Source organism: Pristiophorus japonicus, chromosome 8 (genome assembly GCF_044704955.1).
Source record: "Pristiophorus japonicus isolate sPriJap1 chromosome 8, sPriJap1.hap1, whole genome shotgun sequence".
In the NCBI taxonomy this organism is placed as follows: domain Eukaryota; kingdom Metazoa; phylum Chordata; class Chondrichthyes; family Pristiophoridae; genus Pristiophorus; species Pristiophorus japonicus.
The window spans coordinates 48,371,463-48,388,272 of NC_091984.1; the positions used below are offsets into that span (position 1 = coordinate 48,371,463).

The 16,810-nt window shown below is 44.5% G+C and overlaps 1 protein-coding gene across 5 annotated transcripts in view; it reads left to right on the plus strand.

Moving 5' to 3' along the window:
- Positions 1-16,810, plus strand: part of eif2b3 (eukaryotic translation initiation factor 2B, subunit 3 gamma) — a 171,475-nt gene that overhangs the window by 125,065 nt on the left and 29,600 nt on the right. For 4 of the 5 annotated variants that reach the window (XM_070886757.1, XM_070886756.1, XM_070886755.1 and 1 more), the window contains exon 10: positions 4,584-4,732. In XM_070886757.1, coding sequence (XP_070742858.1) covers positions 4,584-4,732 — 149 coding nt within the window. Of the gene's footprint in view, positions 1-4,583; positions 4,733-6,152; positions 6,277-16,810 lie in introns of those variants that run through there. The other variant, XM_070886758.1, reaches the window with a different exon arrangement.

Here is a 16,810-nt window from a genome sequence, read left to right on the forward strand (position 1 = left end):
CATTGCACCTGCATTTGTTGGCCCCTCATGAACTTCTCTCCCTCATCTGAACCATGCAGTATGTTCGGAATCCCCAAAGGACGACTGATCCTCATCACTTTGTACATTGCAATTTAAATCCCAGCAGTAACTAAGAATAATAAAGTAAAAGCATCAGCGGGAACTAAAACTTAGAAATGACATTTGTATGGGTACAGTGCCCTATGTGGAGCCCCACCCGAAGTCAGAACATTTAGGCTCCACACTGTAGGCTGATGCTTGGAAAATCAGCGCTTGTTATGTTTCCTCGTTATTTACCTTAGAAGAGAAGATAGAAACATAGAAAATAGGTGCAGGAGTAGGCCATTCGGCCCTTTGAGCCTGCACCGCCATTCAATGAGTTCATGGCTGAACATACAACTTCAGTACCCCATTCCTGCTTTCTCGCCATACCCCTTGATCCCCCTAGTAGTAATACTACATCTAACTCCTTTTTGAATATATTTAGTGAATTGGCCTCAACAACTTTCTGTGGTAGAGAATTCCACAGGTTCACCACTCTCTGGGTGAAGAAGTTTCTCCTCATCTCGGTCCTAAATGGCTTACCCCTTATCCTTAGACTGTGACCCCTGGTTTTGGACTTCCCCAACATTGGGAACATTCTTCCTGCATCTAATCTGTCTAAACCCGTCAGAATTTTAAACATTTCTATGAGATCTCCTCTCATTTTTCTGAACTCCAGTGACTACAAGCCCAGTTGATCCAGTCTTTCTTGATATGTCAGTCCCGCCATCCTGGGAATCAGTCTGGTGAACCTTCACTGCACTCCCTCAATAGCAAGAATGTCCTTCCTCAAGATAGGAGACCAAAACTGTACACAATACTCCAGGTGTGGCCTCACCAAGGCCCCGTACAACTGTAGTAACACCTCCCTGCCCCGTACTCAAATCCCCTCGCTATGAAGGCCAACATGCCATTTGCTTTCTTCACCGCCTGCTGTACCTGCATGCCAACCTTCAATGACTGATGTACCATGACACCCAGGTCTCGTTGCACCTCCCCTTTTCCTAATCTGTCACCATTCAAATAATAGTCTGTCTCTCTGTTTTTACCACCAAAGTGGATAACCTCACATTTATCCACATTATACTTCATCTGCCATGCATTTGCCCACTCACCTAACCTATCGAAGTCACTCTGCAGCCTCATAGCATCCTCATCGCAGCTCTCACTGCCACCCAACTTAGTGTCATCCGCAAATTTGGAGATAGTACATTTAATCCCCTCGTCTAAAATCATTAATGTACAATGTAAACAGCTGGGGCCCCAGCAAGAACCTTTTGGTACCCCACTAGTCACTGCCTGTCATTCTGAAAAGTACCCATTTACTCCTACTCTTTGCTTCCTGTCTGCCAACCAGTTCTCAATCCACGTCAGCACGCTACCCCTAATCCCATGTGCTTTAACTTTGCACATTAATCTCTTGTGTGGGACCTTGTCGAAAGCCTTCTGAAAGTCCAAATACACCACATCAACTGGTTCTCCCTTGTCCACTCTACCGGAAACATCCTCAAAAAATTCCAGAAGATTTGTCAAGCATGATTTCCCTTTCACAAATCCATGCTGACTTGGACCTATCATGTCACCTCTTTCCAAATGCGCTGCTATGACATCCTTAATAATTGATTCCATCATTTTACCCACTACCAATGTCAGGCTGACCGGTCTATAATTCTCTGTTTTCTCTCGCACTTCTTTTTTCAAAAGTGGGGTTACATTGGCTACCCTCCACTCGATAGGAACTGATCCAGAGTCTATGGAATGTTGGAAAATGACTGTCAATGCATCCGCTATTTCCAAGGCCACCTCCTTAAGTATGCAGTCCATTAGGCCCTGGGGATTTATCGGCCTTCAATCCCATCAATTTCCCCAACACAATTTCCTGACTAATAAGGATTTCCCTCAGTTCCTCCTTCTTACTAGACCCTCTGACCCTTATATCCGGAAGGTTGTTTGTGTCCTCCTTAGTGAATACCGAACCAAAGTACTTGTTCAATTGGTCTGCCATTTCTTTGTTCCCCATTATGACTTCCCTTGATTCTGATTGCAGGGGACCTACGTTTGTCTTTACTAATCTTTTTCTCTTTACATATCTATAGAAGCTTTTGCAGTCCATCTTAATGTTCCCTGCAAGCTTCCTCTCGTACTCTATTTTCCCTACCCTAATCAAACCCTTAGTCCTCTTCTGCTGAGTTCTAAATTTCTCCCAGTCTCCAGGTTCGCTGCTATTTCTGGCCAATTTGTATGCCACTTCCTTGGCTTTAATACTATCCCTAATTTCCCTTGATAGCCACGGTTAAGCCACCTTCTCTTTTTTATTTTTACGCCAGACAGGGATGTACAATTGTTGTAGTTCATCCATGCAATCTCTAAATGTCTGCCATTGCCCATCCACAGTCAACCCCTTAAGTATCATTCGCCAATCTATCCTAGCCAATTCACGCCTCATACCTTCAAAGTTCCCCTCTTTAAGTTCTGGACCATGGTCTCTGAATTAACTATTTCATTCTCCATCCTAATGCAGAATTCCACCATATTATGGTCACTCTTCCCCAAGGGGCCTCGCACAACGAGATTGTTAATTAATCCCCTCTCATTACACAATACCCACTCTAAGATGGCCTCCCCCCTAGTTGGTTCCTCGACATATTGGTCTAGAAAACCATCCCTTATGCACTGCAGGAAATCCTCCTCCACCGTATTTGGTTAGCCCAATCTATATGCATATTAAAGTCACCCATGATAACTGCTGCACCTTTATTGCATGCACCCCTAATTTCCTGTTTGATGCCCTCCCCAACATCACTACTACTGTTTGGAGGTCTGTACACAACTCCCACTAACGTTTTTTGCCCTTTGGTGTTCTTCAGCTCTACCCATATAGATTCCACATCATCCAAGCTAATGTCCTTCCTAACTATTGCATTAATCTCCTCTTTAACCAGCAATGCTACCCCTCTCCTTTTCCTTTTATTCTATCCTTCCTGAATGTTGAATACCCTTGGATGTTGATCCCAGTCCTGATCATCCTGGCGTCATGTCTCCGTAATCCCAATCACATCATATCTGTTAACATCTATTTGCACAGTTAATTCATCCACCTTATTACGGATACTCCTTGCATTAAGACACAAAGCCTTCAGGCTTGTTTTTTTAACACCCTTTGTCCTTTTAGAATTATGATGTAGTGTGGCCCTTTTTGTTTCTTGCCTTTGTTTACTCGGCCTTCCAGAATTGCTTTTTACCTTTCTACCATCTGTTTCTGACTCCATATTACTTCGCCCTTTTTCGCTGCAGAGGTTCCCATCCCCCTGCCATATTAGTTTAAACACTCCCAAACTGCATTAGCAAATGTTACCCCCAGGACATCAGTTCCAGTCCTGCCCAAGTGCAAACCGTCCCTTTTGTACAGGTCCCGCTTCCCCCAGAACTGGTTCCAATGTCCCAGGAATTTGAATCCCTCCCTCTTGCACCACTGCTCAAGCCACGTATTTATTCTAACTATCCTGCTCCCACTACTCTGATTAGCACGTGGCATTGGTAGCAATCCAGAGATTTCTATCTTTGAGGTCCTACTTTTTAATTTAACTCCTAGCTCCCTAAATTCAGCTTGTAGGACCTCTTCCCGCTTCTTACCTATATCGTTGGTACCTACATGTACTACGACAACTAGCTGTTCACCCTCCCTCTCCAGAATGCTCTGCAGCCGCTCCGAGACATCCTTGACCCTTGCACCAGGGAGGCAACGTACCATCCTGGAGTCTCGGTTGCGGCCGCAGAAACTCCTATCTATTCCCCTTACAATAGAGTCCCCTATCACTATAGCTCTCCCACTCTTTTTCCCGCCCTTCTGTGCAGCAGAGCCATCCATGGTGCCATGAACCTGGCTGCTGGTGCCTTCCCCTGGTAAGTCATCTCCCCCAACAGTATCCAAAACGGTATATCTGTTTTGGAGGGAGATGACCGCAGGGGACTCCTGCACTACCTTCCTGCTCTTGCCTTGTCTCTTGGTCACCCACTCACTATCTGTCCTAACCCTTACCTGCGGTGTAACCAACTCACTAAATGTGCTATCCACAACATTCTCAGCATCGCGCATGCTCCAGAGATGCGGACAATTGTACACAGTTGCAGGAAGGTATGTTTTCAGGGAGAGAGGAGAACTCTGGAAAATTGCATTGTAAAAAATGCATTGCAATCTGTTTACAGTCTGCAAACGGCTTATTTGAAAGAACCTAAAGTGAAAAGCTCCTGCAGGGACATAACTCGAGCAGTTCTAACCATAGCACCATGTGTCATGAATGACTTCATTGCCTGTTTGCGATCATTTGGAGCCGAATATCATACTGTCATTAAAAGGAGAGGGGGCATTTTCACTCAAAAATATTTGCTCAAAGGCTGCGTCTGACTAAAACATTGGAAGCCAGCAAGGGCCTGGAACTAAGCAGTAAATGCATAAATATCTCCTTTTATAATACCTGGGATTACGTAGCAACTCAGACGGACATTTTCACTTTAACATTATGTATTTTTTCTCCGCACAGATTGGTGCTGACAGTATGATTGGCAATTTGACTAAAGTGGCAGAGAAGACATCTATCAAGCGGTCAATCATCGGGATCTCCTGCAATGTCAAAGAGAAAGTAAAAATTGCCAATTCCGTAATCATGCACCATGTTACTATCGAAGAAGGGTGAGTGAGGTTGTACCAATATGAAGAAAATAATCAATACTGGTTTTAAAAATGTCATGGTTTAAATCTGCTATCATACCACACCATGCTTCACATTTATTCTGTTCCACAGCCACCCTTGTCATCTTCTGAATAAACAACAGACCTTGCTCATGTAATTAGCTTCTGTTGTAATGCAGCCGCCAGCACTGAAGATGTATTCTTGCCCTGTGTAATGGCTGTAGGGAGTGAAAAAAAAAGGAATCTGTCACAACACTCGCCCGCCCCGCCCCCCCCCCCCCCCCCCTCAAATACCGGTTCCTTAGAAGCACACTGCCAGTTGTCAGCATTTGAAAGTACCGTGTATAATTCCACACCTACTATTTATTCCACACTTACTTATGCTCACGCAGACAAAATTGAATCCTCTATCTGATATTAGGCATTTTTTTTAAAGAAGAAAATTGGATTTCTCCAAGTAGTAGATTGTCTGTGGCTACTGTGAGAAAAATTATCTAAAATATTTTTTTAAAAATAATGAATTCCCAAATCGGTAAAATAGAAAGTCGTTTTCAATAAAATTGAGATAATGTTTTTTCATTTTCAAATGAATTAAATGCAGATCCCATGTTCATTGTAGAATTCAAAATGGTAGAAAATGTATAAAATAAAGCAACAAAAATCAAAACCTGGTGAGTGGGAAAGCATGGCTTTGTCCTTGCTATCACAACCTCGTAGAAGAAAATTTTTTTGCCAATATCATTTTCAGGTATTCTTATAATTGTTCTCCAGCCTCTTCTCTTCCCGCACCCCCCCCAACCCCCACACATACACACACACACACAATATGAGTAAAAGTATACCTATAGCTTAAATCAAGCTGATGTCCCAATGTATTTTCAGTATAATTACTTCCTTTAACATTTCATAGTGCACAAACAACCATGAATATATATCTGTCAGCTTTTTTAAAACTGCTTTTGATAGTTTTCTAGGTTATTATGTATCTTTACAATACATATTCATCAGTGATTATGGTAAAAACAAAATAGAAAAATAAGAATTTGGTTACAGGAATGACAGGACAAAAATGATTACATTGGGCTGAGAGAAACATGTATAGTTTAGAATAATCGAACTTCAGTGAATAAATGTACGCATTTAGTCTGATGGCATAATAGGAAGCTGAAATGCCCTTTTGGGGCTGAACAGGAAAAGGAATCTTAACGGTTTCTTGATGATTAGTCAGGTTTCTCGCATTGCCTGTGATGCCCCTTTGTTCTTGACCCACAGAGGCTATTCTAACTTTGTGATGTCCCAAGCAGAGTGAATAGTTTCTGCACTAGTTCTGAAACCAGGAATTTCCATTCCATTCAATAGGAATTTGCATTCCACTTTCAGGTGGGAAAGATCCATTTTTAATTTTGCCTTTCTGCCACAGAGAATTGTGGATGGTTCATTCTACCATTTGAGGATAATTGCGGAATAAAAGTAATGGTGCTCAGGAGCAGAATTCCAACTTCGTCGACGATGCAGATGAATAATCAGAAAATAATCAAGATGTGCCATAAGTGTTTGCTAATAATTTTGCTGAAAAAAAACAGCATTTTTGCTCCACTATTAAAGAAAGTGAAAACTCACATTTACAGGAACAGTGGTCCAATCAGCTCCTTGAGCATGTTCCACCATTTAGTTAGATCGTGACTGATCTGTACCTCAACTCCATTTAGCTGTCTTTGCTCCAGATTCTATTGTTAGTGCCTTTCACAACCTCAGGATGTCCCAAAGCATTTCACAGCCAATGGAGTACTTTTGAAATAAAAACATTCTGGACAACACTCTTGGCCAGGCAGCATCTGTGGGGAGTGAAACAGAGTTAACATTTCAGGTTGATGACCTTTCATCAGAAGTCTTTGACCTGAAAGGTCAACTCTGTTTTTCTCTCCACAGATGCTGCCTGACCAAGGGCTGAATTTTTGCCACCATTCTGCGCATTTTTTTTTAGCCTACGCTGTTTTTTTTGGAGCAGACTAAAATCTGCAAGTTTTGCCAAAGTTTCTGCGCCATTCTAAAATACTTGCGTCCGATTTTTTTACTTCCCGATTTTTTGACGTCACCATTTCTGACCATATAAGCGAGTTTGGCCAATGAGGATTTATTTCAAAAACAACGCATTGCACCATTTTAAAAAAAAAACTTACCTACACTTAAGAAAATCGGCACAGAGAAGAGAAAATCGGCACAGAGAAAATGGTGTTGTTTTGGCGGAGCTGAAGACACGGCACCAGGAGCGGGGGCCTTTTGGCCTGGGATAGGAGCAGCACCAGCACATGGAGCGGGGTCCTTTCGGGCCGGGATTGCAGCGGCACCGGCAGGGGCGGGGGGGGCCTCTCGGCCCGGTGATTGCAGCGGCACTAGCAGAGGCAGGGTGCCCTTTCGGCCGGGATTGCAACGGCACCGCCGGGGGTGGGGGGAGGCCTTTCGGCCCATGAACACTTGCATGTTGTGCAACATTTCTCTACCTATCGTTCATGGGCTGCTGGTTTCATATATTGAGATTTCAGTCTGTTGTCCCAAGTCTCTCTCAGTGATCTATTTTACAAAGGGGAAATGCTTTATTTGTGCCTCAGCCTTTCAGTGTGTCCCTCGTTACCCTGGCAACCTCAGTTTTTCGGCGCAGAGCTTAAGGACAATCTGCGCCACTCCAAAATGAAAGGTTCTGCCAGCGAAACTTGGAACTTTTTTTTTGCCGCAGTCGGGCCATTAAAAAATAGCACATACCTCTACAACTGCGCCAAAAAAAGTCCATGTGGAATTTTGGGCCTCAAGAATGTTTTCCATCATTTTCTGTTTATATTTCAAATTTCCTATATTCGCAGTATTTTATTGTTTTTAAGTACTTTTGAAATTTAGTCACTATAGTAATCTAGGGAAAAGTAGCAGCCAATTTGTGCACAGTAAGGTCCCACAAACAACAATGAGATAAATGACCAGATAATCTGTTTTAGTGGTGATTGTTGAAGGATAAACGTTGGCTGTGACACCGGGAGAACTCCCCAGCTCTTCTTTAAGTAGTGTCATGAGACCTGCGAGGACAGATGGGGCCTCAGTTTTAATGCCTTATCCAACAGATAGCACTTCCAACAGTGCAGCACTCCATCAGTACTGAACTGCAGTGTCAGCCTAAATTATGTACTCTAGTCTCCGAATTGCGGATTGAATCCATGACCTTCTGACTCAGGTGAGAGTGCTAATAATGGTGACATACTATCACAGATTCAAAAAGAAGTGCTACAGACACCAAACAACAATTCTTTGGAATGTTCCTTGCCAAATTGGTAATATATGGCAAAAAGCTAATAAAGGGCGCACAATGTAGTTTGGTAAAGATTTGACTTGGGCTTGCACTAGTTTTCATTCATTCAGTGTTCCTTTCCTCAAGCTAAAGAGTCAAATATCTGACCCATTAATAAATAACTTGACAAAGTATTGCAATCTAGTTCACTTTTATCAGCTACCTGCTGCTGTGAGTCCATCTTTCGTACCAAAGTGTGCAATTCTGCCTGTAGCGTTGGGATAGATCCAGGTCGTACAAATGTGAAGCAGCCATTGCATAATGTACCCACACAAATGTATGAATAGTGTACCATGGCGGGGGTGGGGTGGCGGAGAGGGATTGTTCATCAATACTGCTGTTTTAAAACAGATCAGAAGATTTGGGTATTCTGTGACAGCCCTGAACATGATTAGAGTACAGGTTGAACCTCCCTTCGCCTGTGCCGAATAAGGGATTTTGCCAGATAAAGGGAGGTCAGCCCGAGGGGGGGAGGAGGTCGGTGACCCGAGCGGGCCGCGAAGTGTCAGCATGGCCCCAGCGGGCCGAGTGTCGGTGGGCCCCAGCGAGTGTCGGCGCGGCCCCAATGTTGGATTGGAGACCAGCCGTGTTCTGTGCATGTGCGCCCGGCAACCGGAATCATGCGGACGAGGGGTGGTGTTGGCTATGGTAGGTCCAACCTATATCATATGTATGTATTTTCAACTTAGTTTAGATAATAGTAAAACATCAAATTAAGCCTGCTGCCGAATAGTGAAGGACAAAGATAATCAGCTTGCGATTTTCCAAGATTACTATTTGTACCTGTATGTACATGTGTTACAGGATGAGATCGCAATTATGAAGAGGTCTGAATATACCACTACTGCCTGACAGTCAGGAAAGTAAGCCAACTGGCAAAAACATTTTTTTTTAAACCTTCCCAGTTGCATAATGGTACTCTGATACTCTGTCCCAGAGTTGCCAGACAGAGGTTTGCAATTCCCCCAGAAGACTTCATTGTTCCCCCACCCTTGACAATGCCATCAGAGAGCTATAGAAGAAAGGCCAGATGCTTCACCGTAGAATATGACCTCAAATCATTCTACATAAGAACATAAGAAATAGGAACAGGAGTAGGCCATACGGCCCCTCGAGCCTGCTCCGCCATTCAATAAGATCATGGCTGATCTGATCATGGACTCAGCTCCACTTTCCCGCCCGCTCCCCATAACCCCTTATCCCCATATCGTTTAAGAAACATTCTATTTCTGTCTTAAATTTATTCAATGTCCCAGCTTCTACAGCTCTCTGAGGCAGCAAATTCCACAGATTCCCAACCCTCTGAGAGAAGAAATTTTGCCTCATCTCTGTTTTAAATGGGCGACCCCTTATTCTAAGATCATGCCCTCTAGTTCTTGTCTCCCCCATCAATGGAAACATCCTCTCTCCATCCACCTTAGCAAGCCGCCTCATAATCTTTATGTTTAGATAAGATCACCGCTCATTCTTCTGAACTGCAATGAGTAGAGGCCCAATCTACTCAACTTTTCCTCATAAGTCAACCCCCTCATCCCCAGAATCAACCTAGTGAACCTTCTCTGAACTGCCTCCAAAGCAAGTACATCCATTCGTAAATATAGAAACCAAAACTGCATGCAGTATTCCAGGTGTGGCCTCACCAAAACCTTGTATAGCTGTAGCAAGATTTCCCTGCTTTTATACTCCACACCTTTGCAATAAAGGCTAAGATGCCATTGGCCTTCCTGATCATTTGCTGAACCTGCATACTATCATTTTGTGTTTCATGCACAAGTAACCCCAGGTCCCGCTATACTGCGGCACTTTGCAATCTTTCTCCATTTAAATAATAACTTACTCTTTGATTTTTTTCTGCCAAAGTGCATGACCTCTTCACTTCCTTCACTTGCTGAGTGAAAAGAAAGGCTGGTATAAGTCAAAATTATCATGAAGCTGCTGGAGTGTTTCAAAAATCCAACTGGTACTGACCGAGGCAAAGGTTGCCTTGGTTGAGGTATAACCCAGGGAACCTAAAAAGCAGAAAATACAAATATATTTTGAAATGTTGGAGGCAGGAATTTATCATATAAAAGCATGTTTAAGATAACATTGAGGCAGATGTCTACATGTGATGGAATTGGGGACACTTTTGCCCTTACAAATGGAACAAGCTGGCTTAACATTGAAATAAAAATGCATATGAGTAATTTAACCATTTCCATGTCCACTTTCACTCTTCTTGTAATTTAATAAATGAGCCAGTATTTTTTGGAAATATTGACAGTCAAGAACCCTTTCACTGCTTTACTCAGCAAATGAAGAACTAACAAGTGGTGTTAAAGAAACAATTGTTAGTCCTTCACTTGCTGAGTGAAAAGAAAGGCTGGTATCAGTCAAAATTACCATGAAGCTGCTGGAGTGTTTCAAAAACCCAACTGGTTCACTAATGTCCTTTAGGGAAGGAAACTTGTTAACCTTACCCAGTCTGGCCTATGTGTGATTGCAGTCTCACACCATTGTGGTTCACTCTTAACTTCCCCCAGAATTGGCCTAGCAAGCGGCTCAGTTGTAACAAACCGCTACAAAGAATAATGAGAATAAAACCAGACAGACCACTCCTATGCCTTCTCAGTCAAAGTGCCAGACTCTCTCTGGCAACTCTGGCACAGAGTATCAGAGTACCACTATGCAACTGGGAAGTTTTTTTTAAAAAACTTTTTGCCAGTTGGCTAACTTTCCTGACTGTCAGGCAGTAGTGGTATATTCAGGCCTTTTCAGAATTGTGATCTCATCCTATAACATATGTACATACAGGTACAAAGTGCCAGTCAAAGTGTCTATTCTGTCCCACCTGTAGAACTGATCCACCAGTGGTCGACAAACTGGGTACACAATCGACGCGCGGCGGGGAGGCCATTACTGTGGCATGAAACATTCACGCCACATGTGCCAGGCAATGACCATTTCCAACAAGACAGAGCCTAATCGCTTACCCTTGCCATTCAATGGCATTTCCATCATCGAGTACCAGACCATCAACATTATGGCGATCACAATTGACAAGAAACTCAACTGATCCAGCCGCATAAATGCCAAGGCTACTTTAGCAGGTCAGTGGCTGGGTATTCTGCGGTGAGTGACTCGCCTCCTGACTGCCCAAAGCCTCTCCACCATTTACAAGACACAAGTTAAGAGTATGAAGGAATACTCTCCATTTGCTTAGATGAGTGCAGCTGCAATAGCACTCGAGAAGCTCGACACCATCCAGGACAAAGCGGTCCGCTTGATTGACACTTCATCCATGGTTGCAGTGTGTACTATCTACACGACACACTGCAACAATTCACCAAGGTACTTCCCAAACCTGTGACCCTAACACTTAGAAGGACAAGGTCAGTGGGTGTGTAGGAGCACCCATATCCAAGTTCCCCTCCAAGTCACACACCATCCTGACTTGCATGTATATCGCCATTCCCTTATTGTCGCAGAGTCAGAATCTTGGAACTCCCTACCTAACAATTTGAACATATCCAGGGAAAATTACTTAATATTTAGAATATTTATTTCTGCAGTTATCCATCCTTTAGGATTCTCAATATTGACCACTCCAGTTCTGATCTATTTGTCTGAGAAACAGTTGAAAATCAACTTCACCAAATTGCTTTTTGTACATAAGTAGACATTGATTAGATTTTATGCAAGCTACATTTGGATGAGAGAAACCATCTATTTATAAAAAAAATACACAGAAGTAGCACCTTACAATTTAGTGGACACTTTGTCCTTTTTATTGTTTTTCTAAATATATGTATATTATTCAGATAATTGATTTTGCTAGTACCTGATTTTGCTAGTACTTGTATCACCATCCAAGACAAAGCAGTCCGCTTGATTGACACCACATTCACCATCTTAACCATTCATTCCCTCTACCACTGGTGCACCTTGGCTGCAGTGTGTACCATCTACAAGATGCACTGCAGCAACTTGCCAAGGCTTCTTCGGCAGTACCTCCAAACTCGTGTCCTCTACCACCTAGAAGGATAAGGGCAGTAGGGACATGGGAACATCACCATCTCCAAGTTCCCTTCCAAGTTTCACACCATCCTGACTTGGAAATATATCGCCATTCCTTCATCGTTGCTGGGTCAAAATCGTGGAACTTGCTACCTAACAGCACTGTAGGAGTACTTTCAACACACAGGGACTGCAGTTGTTCAAGAAGGCAGCTCGCCACCTTCTCGGGCAATTAGGGATGGACAATAAATGTTGGCCTTGCCAACGACGCCCTCATCCCGTGAACGAATAAAAAAAATTGTTATCCAAACAGAACTTTTCACTATCCGTGCCAAAACTACAACAAAAAAAATTCCTGTTATATACTGCAATTTAGTATCATAATTACATCTTCTGCCCTAGCCCACCCACAGGCATAATTGCTGTTTAAAAGAAGGATCAATAAACAATGTGCAACTTGCAAAGAGTCATACAAGCCTGCTTGGCTGTATTCAAAGAAAAGTATCCATAGTGGCTGTGTTTGATCATAGAGCTATAGGAAACCCCTGAACTAACATGTTTAAAGAAATGCTTAGATCTGTAATTAATTCAAATTATTTCATTGAAGTGCACCTTTTTTTTTGTATAAGCAGTCTTTATCAGAAAAAAATCAGAAAAGGAAGTAAAAAGTTGTAATTAGCACATGTTTTTATCCATGCTTTCTTTCTGCTTCTTTATAATTCATAGGTTGAGACTTCATTTCACTAACGTTTATTTTTCTCATTTAATTATATACTTTCCCTACTCTAGAATTGATATGTAATGTTGGCTCCAACTTAAAAATTATAGTCATAAGGTGGCATAAATTCTGTAAAATCTATTGATTTGTACAGCAGATTGCTAATGCACACAGGTAATCCCACCTTTTTTCAGCTGACCCCATTATGGTCCTGGTGTAGCATTGTGGTATTGTAAATTGATTGCTTTTGTAACAGGAATCAGATGGGGAGGGACAAAAATATATATCTGGTCCATTTTGGCCTCTTTCTCTCCATCTTGGGTGGTAGGGTGCCGCTCCAAGTTTCTATTGGCAACTTAAGGGGAACTCATCTCTTGTGCCACGGCCAGTGTAAATGAACCGTTCCCAGGGTTTGGGTGGGGTTAACAGCAGATGAAAGTTCTGCCAACTGTGTTTCTCGGGCATAATGGCACCATTGGATTTCTGGATTCCTATCTCACCCCTGCTGCTGCTGCCTTCATCACCCCAAACAAGAGGATAAAGACATCTTACTGCAATTATATAGGGCCCTGGTGAGACCGCACCTCGAGTATTGTGTACAGTTTTGGTCTCCTTACCTAAGGAAGGATATACTTGCCATAGAGGGAGTGCAACGAAAGTTCACCAGACTGATTCCTGGGAAGGGGGAGGGGGGGTTGTCCTCTGAGGAGAGATTGAGTAGACTAGGCCTATATTCTCTAGAGTTTAGAAGAATGAGAGGTGATCTCATTAAAGCATACAGTATTCTTACAGGGCTTGACAGGGTAGATGCAGGGAGGATGTTTCCTTTGGCTGGGGCGTCTAGAACCAGGAGTCTCAAGAAAGGGTTGGCCATTTAGGACTGAGATGAGGAAAAATGTCTTCACTCAGAGGGTGGTGAATCTTTGGAATTCTCTAACCCAGAGGGCTGTGGAGGCTCAGTCTTTGAGTATATTCAAGACAGAGATCGATAGATTTTGGGATATTAAAGGAATCAAGGGATAATGCAGGAAAGTGGAGTTGAGGTAGAAGATCAGCCATGACCTTATTGAATGGCGGAGCAGGCTCAGGGGGCCAAATGGCCTACTCCTGTTCCTATTTCTTATGTTCTTAACACGCGCTCCAACATCTCTAAAACTTTGTTGTGCATCCTATCTGTGCTAAGACCCACTTGCCTTTCACCCTTCCCTGCACTCGCTATCACTCAACACTTTTGCTTAATTTGTATCCAGTGTGTGATGTCTATAAGGTAATGTATATAGAAAGAAAATGAGATATTGGGTGATGAGAGCAGTGCTGTAGGAGCTTTTGATTTCATCAGCTCATACTGAGTTCTCCTCTACACTCCATATCTTCAACGTAATTTAGCTGGTATGTTCCCTCTCATCACATTTCTATTGGGCAGAGTTTTCACTCAGTGCTGTAGTGCAAAAGGCTTAAGTTGGGTTACGAGCAAAAACATAGCTTTGTCCAGGGAAGTCTCCCCCTTCCATTGCAATAGTTTTGGGAGGACGTAGTTGTTATCGGGGTCATTTATCTCGGATATTGGATATTTCTCTCTCACTGATAAGTTTATATGATCAACTGTACCATCGTTTTAAATGCTAAAACAATTCAAAAGCTAATTTTAAAAACAATAAAAACCTCATTGGGATGTAAATTCGGTCGCGCCTCTGTTGCAGCGTTAACCCAGGCGGAGCGGTAATTTTAGCGCCTTAAAAATGTTTGCGCCTCCCGCCGAGAAATTTGTCGGAATCAGATGACGAGCTGAAGGTGGCACAAAATTAGCCATTACACACTTGACCTGGAGGGGCGGGGAAGCTAATGAAAATGCTGCCGCTAAATTTTTCCGAACCATTGCTCATGCTCCGATCTCCAATTCCGATCCCGGGAAAAAGTTCCACCTCCTCACTGACCTTGGAGCAGGAAAATGGAGGAAGGCAGAGCCACACTGCTTCTTGACCACAGCCTTTGAGGCCTTGTTGGAGGCTGTAGAGAGGCGCAACAATGCCCTACATCCTGGAGGGGACGAAGGCCATCGCCAAGGGTGGTTCAGGAGGCTGTGGTGGGAGGTGGCCCAGCACGTCTCTGCCTGCGACACGGTGGCCAGGACAGTGACTCAGTGTGGCAAGAAATACAACGACCTCACTAGGGTCATCAGGGTGAGTACCCTTTACATTAACCTTGCAATGTGTTCATGTAAGCCTCTCACTGTCTTGCGCATTGTAAAGGCTTTACACTGCCCACCCCTTCTCTATGTGTACCAGGCCATGCTCCTTGTTGCTGGAGGCACCCGAAAAGCTCTCTACCACCTCACCAGACATGCCCTGCCCATCCAAGCATCTCTCACCTTCTAGCTCCCAACTCAGCCTGAGGACACCTACTAACACCTTTTAACTCTCCATATGCGGTCACAGGTCTTCAGCCTCATACTTACTCATAACTCTTTGTCCCCATATCCCACATTTGACACATCCACTGTGCGCTGCCATGCAGGCTGAGATGCAGAGATTCACACCTCGCAACATTAGTATCGAGTCACTTACTGTAGACACATGGCACATGAGTAGCTACAAACCCACTGACAAGTTCTTGTTTTGGTCATTGCAGGCCAAACTCGCCCACAACAGGCGAGAGCAGGAGTGGACAGGAGGTGGGGAGCCAGACCTCTAGGACGTTAACGTGTTTGAGGAGCGGGTGTCCGCCTTCATGGGCGCACCAGTCGGAGCGGTGGCGGCCGGCGCGGCAGAACCTCCGCACAACAGTGACAGTTTGTGAATGAGATGTCCATTTTCTGTGAGAGCTCTGACCCTTCAGCCCACATGCCTTATAACATGTCACTCCAAAATAATGATGCCCCCTCGTTCTTGCCTTCCTTAGCCCTCCCCATCTGCTACCCACATTTGTGTTGCTTTGTGCTTACAGATGATGAGCCAGATGAGCCACAGCCTGCCCGTCAACCGCCGTCATCACACGAGGGGAGGATGAGGGAGACATGGAGACGTGTCTGGCCACAGACCGGGCCCCGTCCTCAGTGCCAGCAAGTGGGGAGACTAGCTCGTTGGAGGAGGACACGTTAATGGGGGTTTGTTGATTCTGATGATCTTGGCCCCAGTGGCCTGCAGCAATGCACAGCGCGAGAGGAAGCTCGGGGACCAGCTCTCCGGAGGGTAAGTCGGCCCAGGAGTCCTGCTTAGTCAGGCAGATGAGGACCTGGATTGGGAGGCTATGTCCAGGGAGTCCACACAGATGCACCGTGCGATTATGGATGCATTGGAGAGGGTGCCGCAGAGCATGGATGCACTTGCTGTGAGTCTGTTGGAGGCTGCCTCCAGCATTGCCCACGCCTCTCGGCAGTCTACTGAGCCAGTAGTCCATCTAAACCAGGAAGCAGCCTCAAACGAGCGACAGTGGGGTCCCAGAGGTTAAAATCGCGTGCCATCCTTGATGTGGCAGCAGCCATGACATCACAGGCCGAAGCCATGCAAGGTCTTTGTGATGTCATGCAGACACTGGTTGCTGGCATGCAATCTTGGACTGCAGCGTTTCCAGCGCTCCCTGCATTTATGCAGTCTCAGAGTGATGCCATGCAAGCAGTGTCTGCCTCTATCATCTGTCATCCCCACAGTCGGACGGGGAACATACGGTGCCGCAGCAGGTTAGCAATCTGTGGATGGACATATTGCTTCTGATGCTATGGCACTGCCCCGGAGTACTGGCAGTGTGCCGCTGGAAATGGACGATGCTGTCCTTCCTCGCAATGACAGCATTCCGGCTCCCGCCAGTACCAGTTCGTCTCTGCACCTCAGCCACCCCACTCTGCTGCCACACATCCTGAGGCGGTACAATCAGTAGCCGGGCCTTCCATGGCCACAACTGGTCCAGGCCTTCAATGTAAGCCGTGGTCTTGACTCAGACACTCAGTAGCCCTCAAACGGCCTTACTGCAAGCACTGAGGCCACATTGAGGAGGAGCAGTAGGCATGGGAGGGAGTTGAGGCAGAGGGGTGGAA